We start from the raw sequence: 10,725 nt of genomic DNA, 5'->3' as shown, positions 1-10,725 counted from the left end.
GAATGTAATGACCTTTAAGTATATGAGTGGACGTAGACCTGCATTTTAAATTGAATCAGGATTTGGATTAATATATGAGTCTAGCAGAGTGGTTCTCAACCTGCAGTCTGTGGAACCGCTGTGGGTCCACGGACTATGACTAAGGCTGTGTCTAGACTACACCTCTCTGTCAACAGAGAGATGTAGATTAGGCACATTGAAATTGCTAATGAAGCAGGAATTTAAATATCCCGCACTTCATTAGCATAAACATGGCTGCCACTTTTTTTCCAAAACTGAGCTTTTTTTGAAAAAGAGTAGTCTAGTCTAGACACAGATCTGTTGAAACTAAATCCTTTTTCAACAGGTCCTGTAAACCTCATTTTTGGAGGAATACTGGATCTATCAGAAAAGGGTTTATTTTTGACAGATCCACTTCTAGACTGCTGGTTTTTTTTAAAAAAAAGAGCCGTTTTGAAAAAAAGTGGCGGCCATGTTTATGCTAATGAAGCACAGGATATTTAAATCCCTGCTTCATTAGCAATTTTGATTTGCTAGATTTGCATCCCTCTGTTGACAGAGGGATGCAATCTAGACCTAGCCTAAGATGGCAACCTCCACTGAATTGCAGAGGATACTAAACTGCTCAAGATAGTTAAGACCAAAGCAGACTGAAGAGCTTCAAAAAGATCTCACTAAACTAAGTGATTGGGTAACAAAATGGCAAATGAAATTTAATGTTGATAAATGTAAAGTAATGCACATTGGAAAAATCAATCCCACCTATATATACACACACAATATGATGGGGACTAATTTGGCTCTAACTACTCAAGATCTTGGAGTCACTGTGGATAGTTCTATGAAAACATCCATTCAGGGTATTTCTACATTACAGAGTTTTGTCAGAAAAAAATGGCACTTTTTCCAACAAAACTTGAGGAACATCCACACTGCAATTGTGTTCTTCCACAAGAAAATCGAAAGAACAGAGGTTTTTTTTCTGACATTGGTAATCCTCATTTTACAAAAGAGCTCTTTTCCAAAAAAGCATGTGTGGACGGAGAAGAGGGAGTTTTTTCGGAAGAGGAGGAAAGTAAAAAGCACAGATGCTCTGGTGGCCATGCAATCACAGCTTACATGTGAGAGAGTGTCCATTCAGTCTGGACACACTCTTACGAAAAAGCAGATCGCTTTTTCGATGCACTTTTGCATCTCTCTTCTGAAAAAAGCTTCTTCTGAAAGAAGCCTGTAGTGTAGACGTAGCCACAGTGTGCAGTGACAGTCAAAAAAGCAAATAGAATTAAGGGGTCATTAAAAAGAGGATAGAGAATAAGACAGAAAATATCTTATGGCCTCTATATAAACCATGGTATTCCCACATCTTGAATACTCTGTACAGATGTCATATCAAAAAAGATATACTGGCATTGGAAAAGGTTCAGTCAGAAAAGGACAACAAAAATTATTAGGGGTTTGGAATGGGTCCCATAGGAAGAGATTAAAAAGACTTGGACTTTTCAGCTTAGAAAAGAGGACACTAAGGGGGGGGATATGATAGATGTCTATAAAAATCATGATTGGTATGGAAAAAGTGAGTAAATACCTTTTCCTTATTTATTCCCAAAATAAAAGAACTAGGGGTCACCAAATGAAATTCATAGGCAGCAGGTTTAAAACAAACAAAAGGAAGTATTTCTTCACTTCAAAGTCAACCTGTGGAACTCCTTGCCAGAGGATTAGGTGAAGGCTAGAACTTTAACAGGGTTCAAAAAAGAGCTAGATAGATTCATGGAGGAAAGGACCATCAATGCCTATTAGGCAGGATAGGTAGGAATGATATTCCTGGCCTCTGTTTCTCTAGAGGTGGGTGACAGGGGAGGGATCACGTGAGGATTACCTGTTGTGATCCCTCCCTCTGGGGCATCTGGTATTGGACACTGCCAGCAGACAGGATACTAGGCTAGATGGACCTTTGGTCTGACCCAGTATGGCTGTTCTTATGTTCCTAATTTTTTTTCTAGGAATCTACAAAGGGAAAAAAAGGTTGAAAACCACAGGTCTAGTACTTGGTGGGAAAGCAGATGGAAAAAAACCAAGACACGCCAGAGTTAGTTTGTTAGTCCTTACAAAGCAATTGATATTTCGAAAATGCACTGGAGCAAAGAACGTCCTTTTTTCTTCAGAGATAGTAGTATTTTTTTATTATGGGTTGTTTTAATACAAACAAAAAGATATTTGCATTGTGTCTTCATCCTTCAATTGGATCCATGTGGACATATATTATCCACTCTTATTACTGGCATCAGGCTTTGGAGAGGGTTATAATTTTCACCTCTCCTAGAGCCCTTAGATCAGGGCTACTCAATATGCGACCCACGGATTGTTTGTTTGCAGCCTGCAGTGTGGTTTGGCTTTATGCAGGGCTCAACACGTGGCCCGCGGGTGGGATCCTTTGAACATGGCCTCCATTGGGAATATGCTCTACAATGGGCATGAGGCACCACCCAGGCTGGGCGAGCACTGAAAGACGCAAGCGGATGGGCTGGCTGGAACAGATCGATACAGGATGCCAGCATTCCTAGCCCACAGGGAGGAGGTGCAGGGAGCACCAGGGCATTGTGGGAAGTGCTGGCTGCTTAGCCTTATGGGCAGAGCCTTAGAGATGCTGACTGGCTGACAGTGGCCACGTTTGGGTCCAGTGCTGTGGCTTAATCTTTGTATTTGTGCCTTTCAGTGTGAAAGAAGCTACTTGCATATATATTTGCATGTCTATGCAACCACACTTAAGTTGCAGCCTTTGGCATGTGCTGTATCTTTGTGGCCCCCCCAGAGCTTCCAAAGCTGAGCAGCCGGCCTTAGCCCCTAACTTCCCCTTTCATTAGCTGTACGGGGAGCAGCAGCTGACGACAAAGGGAGACAAGCGCGTTAGGAAGCCCCTCGCTCTCTGGCCCCTGGGCTCGGACAAGGTTCTCTCGGGAGCGCCTCGCTCCCTACGGGGCATCCCCGGCCCGGCGGCCGCGCTCCCGCAGGAATGCCCCGGATCCAGGCGCCCTGCCCGAACCGCGCGGAGCCGGGGCAACAGGTGCAAGGCTGGGGCGGCCACCCCCGAGCGAGCCGCAGCTCCACCTTCCTCGCCTTATTTACGGCGCGGCCACATGGCCGAGCTAAAAGCAGCAGCCATTCAAAGCCCGGCCCCGCCGCCGGAGGGGACCCGGGGCCTCGGCGGCGAGCAGGGGCGAGGAGGCAGCTGCCGTGCATAAAAGTGATGGGGTTGGGGGGCCGGCGGGAGCGCCATGAAGGCCGGCGGGGGTGCCGCGTCCGACCCGGAGAGCAGCAGCAGCAGCAGCGAGAGCAGCTCGGGCAAGTCCCTGCCCCTAGCTGGGAGCCTGGGCAAGCGCAAGCGCAAGAGCCCCCGCCTGAGCGGGCTGAGCAAGCAGCGGCAGGCGGCCAACGCGCGGGAGAGGGACCGGACCCACAGCGTGAACTCCGCCTTCAGCGCGCTCCGCACGCTCATCCCCACCGAGCCCGCCGACCGCAAGCTCTCCAAGATCGAGACGCTGCGCCTGGCCGCCAGCTACATCTCGCACCTGGCCAACGTGCTGCTCCTGCAGCCGCAGCAGGGCGAGGGGGCGGAGCAGCCTTGCCAGCAGTACCAGCCCCGCCTGCAGGGCGGCAGCACCACGGCGGCGCCCCGGCCCATCTGCACCTTCTGCCTCAGCAACCAGAGGAAGCTGGTAAGGCTGGCATGCAGCAGGGGCTGAGCGCGGCCCCGGCCATCGCAGGGGCGGCTGGGAGAATGGAGCCTCCCCCTACTTCAAAGGGGCCGGAGGTGGCATGGCACCTGGCACTACCATGGAGACGGGCCCCACTGGGGCAAAGCCTGTCTCCTTCTCGCCCACCCCACACACTTAAACTAGTCTCCCAACCACAGCAAACATCTAGATTCCACAATTTGCTGTCTTAAGGTTCACAAAGCCCCTTCTCCTCTTGGCATCTGTAGGAGACCTGATTGTAGCTGTTAAGCAAATACTCTTTGCTCAATAGTGTACACAACACCCCCCCTGCAAAGTCAGCTTTTCATGGAAGGACAGTCTCCTAAAGCTTCACAGGCAGAAAAACCTTAGGGGGGAGGGATCCCTCTAGGAACAGCTTTGGTGCTTGTTTTAATTTATTATAATTAACTCACTTTTTGTGAGCTTGCTTAGGTAAGACATCTACTGTACAGGTCATAGAACACATTTTCTCAAACTCCAAGCTCCACAAAGAGAGGAAAAAAAAATGAAAATCAGCTAAATATGACAAGTTGACTCATCTCAGTCTACAGTTTAGATACAGTACTTGTGTCTTCATTTTGTTCTCTACATATAGCAGCTTCACAAATACTATTCTACCCCAGCATTAACTGCACTGTTGTACTTCTGATAAACTTGCTTCACACTATTAAATCTAAGTAGAGTTAAAATATAAGTGCTAGGAATCTAAAGGGCTAACTTTGTTTGGTGTGTGTGTTAAATTAGGTGTACAATGCCAAGAAAAGGAAGATAGTGCATTTCCTTTTTCATGTTGATGTTTTCTAATATCTTTTCTATCCATTCTTACAGACCAGAGAAGGGAAGAAACACTTGTCTATGTGAAGTTTTAACTGGACATTGAATCAGCTGAAAAGCTTGCACAAATCTTGCACTGACTGTAGAACGGTTTTAGAGAAATTCTCTACACTCATGTTTACACTGAAATTATGCAATAGCAAAAGCTACTTTTTAAACCATAAAAACCCACTGCTATGCACTTTGTTTTATATTATGGTAGGTTTGTTCAGGCTGTTTTGCCAATGAAATTGAACACTGTGGAGAGAGTTGCACCTGGTGTGGCTGCTATTTTAATGCAAGAAATGTTCCTAAGCAGCCAACCCATGATCTTGATGGCTCTTCAATTTATGTCACATGATGAAACTTGAACTTTGAAACACACAGTGTCTCCTGTCAATGGAAGCTGTCATAACATGCCATCCTCTGTGCCTATAACCAATATTGGGCTGAACAGTCATGTCATCCACTCTTACAGATGCTTATGCTCATTTGTGTGAGAGAAAGTGGCAGCTTGACATGCTGAGGGTCGTTGAAGTTACAGATTTTAAAGGCACTCACCCAAAAACCAAGATACAAAAGCCACACATAGGGCAGCTCACATTACTCATCTAGTCACAATAGAATGCCTCTCAAAGAGACATGGCCAAGATGGGCGGTCACTATCTCTGTCAGTACATGGGGAAGTTGAGAAGTGCTGTGTAAGGGAGGTTTTCATATAATACAGTGTGCACTGTGCCAATCCTCTAAATAGCGTGGGATCTTTCTAAATTTGTGCTTGATAAGCACAGAATAGGGAGGGTTTCCCCAGGGCTCTCTAAATTTATCTAGGTTATTCTCAAGTTGAAGCTGTACACTGCTGATGTCACTCACTCATTAATACCTTATGAACTTGTAAACTTAATTCGGAATTAAGTCTTAAGCACAGGTGTGTCCTGGTTCCCAATTTGGGCACAATGACAAAATTGAAAAAACAGTTAATATATTAGATTTTCATATACAGGTCAATTTACAGTGGAAGGTTTAAATGGTAAGTTTACCTCCTGGTCTCTTTGTGCAACTTATTATGCTAAAAATATTGGTCAGTCAGGCTCATGCATATCTAGTGAAACAGAATGACCCTCAAGAAGTCAGGGTTAAAGTGCTTAAATAAGCCTTTCCAGCCCTCCTAAATATTTTATACCTTAGATATATATTGCCTTTGTGGTATTAAAAAGCAGATAGACTTGCTGCTTCTTGGGACAGCAATAATTTATGTGCAGCAAAATATGCTTTCCTGGGGACGGCAGCATAATTGTCATCACCCACTGTGAGGTCACCTTGCCTGGTGGACCACACCCTCTTGTAGAACTTCACTCATATCAAAGACAAGGAGGGGGGAATAAGGAAATGGAAGCTGTTGCGGTATTTATTGTATCGCTGACTTTTCTTCAGCCTCACAACCCCCCACCTCAAAACATACAGAGCAAATTCTGCAGATTTTCCCCAATATACACCAAAAACTCATTACTTTACTATTGGAACTTTTAAATCCCTCATGCTCCCCCTACTGGACATTTTGCAGTGCCATTTTAAAACACTTCTCTTGTACCCACAGGAGCTGTAGGAAATGTCTCCTCAAAGAGGTTGATCCAATGGGACTATTCATGTGCTTAAAGTTGCACACATGATTCAGTGCTTTCCAGAGCAAGGTCCCAGTTTCCTGCTTTTAGTATGCTGCTATCTTTAATGCATCTTTAGCATATGCTCAGTGTAGCGATTCAAACTACTGACAGACTAGCTTTTTCTTAATGTTTTTTTACTATAGTTTTTATTTGTGTGCAGAAATCTCCCAAACATGTTGTCCAAAGTATTGCTTTGTTTTTAAAAATGGTTTTGTAATGGCTTAGAAACTGGATGTGGATCTTTTTAAATTATGTTTTATAGTTTTTAAAGCAGATTTTTAGATTTGTGTAGATTAATCATATTTTGAGTATACTATATCAAATACAAGCTTAATAGTGAAACAGATTATAATCGCCATATCTTTCATTAGGATACTATAAACATTTAAACAGCAATTTTATATTTTTAGGTTTTACATAAACATTCTATAAAGACTCATTCATAAAGAAATTGAACAAGATAATTTTGAACTTTCCAAAACATCTTCGATAATGTTCATTTAATTTTAATAGCTTTTCCTGGCAAATGTAGCTTAGTTACATTTGGCATGGATTGCATTTAAGTTTTTAAAAGGCCCTCAACATTGGAAGGTGTGGTCCACTATTTTTTAAATTTAGTGTTAACTTAAAACTTGTTCATGAGTTTCCTCAAGTAAGAAGTGATTTACACAGTGCTAAAGTTTTTTCAAAATGGAAACCTACATCCATGGTATTTATGTGCTACGTGTCCAATTTACACAGGATCGTTTTCTACCTGCTTCTGTTGAAGTCCATGTCAAAATGGGAGCTCTCTGCTGATAAATGTAGGAGGGGGACATAAGCCATATTCAGTGTGGAGTAATGTGACATTAAATGCTGCAGTCCTTACTCATTAAAATTATTCACTTTGAGAGGATTGCAGGACTGTGTCCAGTGTTTGATTATTAAATAGTTGCATTTCTAGAACACCTATAGGTTCCAATCTGAGCTTCAGTGCATTAGGTTCTGCACATGCATGTAACAAGCAGTGCCTTCCCCCTCAAAATCCTATACGGGGAAGATTTCATAGCCGCAGGTCCCAATACTACAGACAGATGTGAATAACTTTATGCTTATGAGTAGTACATTGAATTAATTGAGGCAGATGCTCAGCTGTATAGACCATCAGAGCTCCATTACAGTTCTTTGATAGTTTGTTAGCTAGGGATCTACCCCAGTATCTCTACTCATGTGCATATTGAACTGAATCATTATTGATAAATGGAGTTTCATAACGGTATGTCAGAAAGAGCTGGATGGTGGATAGTGTAGTTGTGCATAAAATTCATCTGTGTCAAGTTGAAAATTAATCCTCAGGAATCATAGCTGAGGTATGAATACTAAATTTATTAGGATACTTACCATCCTATACTTCACACAGACTTGTTTGTATGTCTTATCAGTTCTGTTTAAATCAGTGCACATTGTTTGTAGCATGCACAGATTGTATAAACATATTTTCAATCCTGGATGCCTAAAATTGAATACCTCAACTCTGAGTTAGGCTCCTAAATAAAATTATTTTTCAAAGGTAAGACCTGCCATGAACACCTTCCACTACCATTATTGATTTTCTACCTATATATTAATTATACAATATATTTAAATATAAGTAACCTAATTTAAATCCCATAACTTTTCCCTGTTCAAGTTTAAACCTCTGGGTTAAACAGATGTCATTGGTGACACACTGAAGCTGGCCTCATCAGATTTTATGAAACGATAGTTTTTAAAATTAAATCGCCATATTCCATATCACAGCCACTGAATGTGTTCTGAATGTACCAGTGCCCTCAAAAGGACAAGTCATAATCATTTGACTAAGTTTATTAAAAATTCAAATATACTGTTTGATTTTTTAAAAACTAATAAGGATGTATGTCTGAGTGTTCTTTAAGGTATTTATTACTATAATTTAAAATATTTGTTCTTCAAGCAGAAGAAAGTATTTCCTTTCCATTGTCTACTTGAAAAGTCTAGCTCCTGCCTAAAATCAAATTGTTTTCAAAATGTGCTAATTTCTGCTAAAATAAACTATTTTTATAACTTGTATAAACAATAAAATAAAGTTCTGGAGGTATACATCTTTCTCTAGCTATCTCAGTGTTGAAAATATGCACTGATGAGTACTGTATGTTAAAAGCAGATATTCTTTTGTACACCTTTAAAAGACTATCTGTGTGATAATCCTTGTAAATAGGATTTTCTTCTTGCAAATAGGATTTTTTTAAATAAAATTTTACATTAGGGCTGGTAGAACATTTTCATTAATTAGTGCTTCAAACTTGCCATGAGCCAATGGTGGTCTGTATAGAATTCACTGGTCCTATGGAGAAGTCTCCTTTCATTTCCAACTGGAACAGTCATATTAATCGATTTTTTTTAAATAATTTTGCTAAATGTTTTTTCACATAAGTAATTGCTATTGCCACAGAGATGTTAACCAACCATGAATGGGAAGTTATATGCTTCACATGACAGCACATGAGATGGCACAAAAGAGACAAAGCATATTCAGCTTAAGGGATCTGACCAGCTATGCAACAAGCCTCGAGAGAAGACCAAGCAAAGTAAGTCTTACTGTGTTTAGTAATATCCTGCAAAACCTTTGGAAGCACCTGTCTACCACAGGAGTGACAAAGTTTCTGCCTCTAAACCCCACCCAAAAAAGAAAAAAAATTAAAACTCTACCTGTAACAAAGTTTTACACTGAAAGGGAGATAATAGACTTCAAGGAAGCTAGAGACTTACCTATTTTATAAGGAAGATGCTGGGATCCTTAGGTCATGGAAAGCAATATAAAACTAATGACTTAGTCTTTGGGGTAGTTACAAAAGACTGAGAACCCTCACATTAAACAATTTCAAACCCATTCAGACTTAATGGATTGAAGTTTATTCACAAATCTCAGCTTTTGCAAATTCACTGAGGTGGGCACCACTACTTTAATTGTCCCCCGTAAATGATGAAATAACTACAAATATTTGTTAAGTTCATCTAGAGGCACCTGCTCTTACTGTGTGTTCTGGTGTCAGAAGAAGTACAGGAAGGATGGTCCAAGTACTTAAAATTGTACCCAGGGTCAAACAAGGCCCTGCTTTACCACAAATATCCTGTATGATGATAGGAAAGTCAGCGCCTTTCTACTATATCTCAATTCCCTCGCTGCTATTCCCATTTTACAGAATTTAACACAAAGGAATTGAAGGTAAATGCTTTAAATGCTAGGAAAATATCCGCTTAAGTTTGACAGATGAGCTGTGGAAGCAAACTAAACTTTTTTTTTTCAGTTCCTCTGAAACTATGTTTAGACTTTCCATCCCATGAAAACATTTCATCTATTCAGAATGATTTTCCCTTCCCCCAAAAACCTGAAGGTTTTTTTTTTTAAATGGAAATTCAGTTTTCCTGCTCATTCTGTTGCACTCAGTATGTGATGAGATCCTTACATGGATGGATGGGGGGAGCGGGGGAGAAAGAGAGAGAGATAAAAACTGAAATGACGTAGTTGGCTTTGTGCCAAGGACAGAATAGGTCTGAAAACTTGAAGGAATAAACTACAACACACATTTTAATTCAAGCTAAAATAAAAAGTTACAGAGAGAACCTTTTATCAGGGCAACTTAATAAAAGCTGGTAGTTCAATGCCTACAAAGGACTCCAAACAACCAATTCTAGATTTTTGCTAAAGTTAGCAATTGCATCTCTTGTTTGTTTATGGGGAGCGGAAGCAAACTCTTTACCGATCATTGCTGATGCCTGCCTGATCAAAATTAACTTGATATTGAGCACCGCTGGGGTTAGTACATTTGTATCTTAAACACTTATGAATCTCTGTTACTCTTTGGATGTAGTGATTGCTTTTTAGACATGTTTAAAACAATTTCAGAAATACCATTTGGCCGTTGGATTGAATAAAAGAAATGTATAGGTCATATCTAGTGGTAGTGGATATTACTACTAATTATAAGAGTCTGTGAAGATTGAAATAATGGAGTCTGGACTGTAGAACAAGGAAGTTAGGAGAGAGAAATTTCCCACTGGGACAAGATTTTTTTTTTTTAAGTTCAAAAAAATCTAAGAGATTCAGAGAGCATATCCTTAAGGCTCATTTATTAATAAGTGCTCAATATATAATATTGTACTACCAGTTTTTAAAACATTTGATAAGTGAATGTCTAGCCAAATCCAGTAACAGTTAAAGCATATTATAGACCTAGGAATAGACTGTACATTTCCTATCTATGTGACTGACTCCCTGGAATATTGGACAAGTCACTTAGTCCAGGATCTGGGCCTAAACCTCTGTCTTGCTTTCACCAGGGCTGCGTCTAGACTGGCAAGTTTTTCAGAAAAGCTTGCCAGCTGTCTACACTGGCCACTTGAATTTGCGCAAGAACACTGACGATCTAATGTAAGATCATCAGTGTTCTTGCGCAAATACTATGCTGCTCCCATTCGGGAAAAAGCCCTCT

General features: G+C 41.1%; 1 protein-coding gene across 1 annotated transcript; it reads left to right on the top strand.

Annotated features, from left to right (window-relative positions):
• The first annotated feature begins 3,010 nt into the window (after positions 1-3,010).
• LOC106731559 (transcription factor 15-like) lies at positions 3,011-10,634 on the top strand. The gene is made up of 2 exons (XM_075933310.1): positions 3,011-3,716; positions 4,584-10,634. The coding sequence occupies exons 1-2, from the start codon at positions 3,276-3,278 to the stop codon at positions 4,614-4,616; spliced, it is 474 nt and encodes a 157-aa protein (XP_075789425.1). The 5' UTR covers positions 3,011-3,275; the 3' UTR covers positions 4,617-10,634.
• Positions 10,635-10,725: the final 91 nt, after the last annotated feature.

This window comes from Pelodiscus sinensis, chromosome 7 (genome assembly GCF_049634645.1).
Source record: "Pelodiscus sinensis isolate JC-2024 chromosome 7, ASM4963464v1, whole genome shotgun sequence".
Classification (NCBI taxonomy): domain Eukaryota; kingdom Metazoa; phylum Chordata; order Testudines; family Trionychidae; genus Pelodiscus; species Pelodiscus sinensis.
Note: the sequence above shows the minus strand (reverse complement) of the source record. Positions and strands in the feature narration are given on the sequence as shown.

Bases quoted from the DNA above. Each gene is read 5' to 3' on its own strand.
- LOC106731559 (XM_075933310.1), top strand. From the start codon at position 3,276: ATGAAGGCCGGCGGGGGTGCCGCGTCCGACCCGGAGAGCAGCAGCAGC. The intron at 3,717-4,583 runs GTAAGGCTGGCA...CCATTCTTACAG, and splicing joins TCAGCAACCAGAGGAAGCTG to ACCAGAGAAGGGAAGAAACA.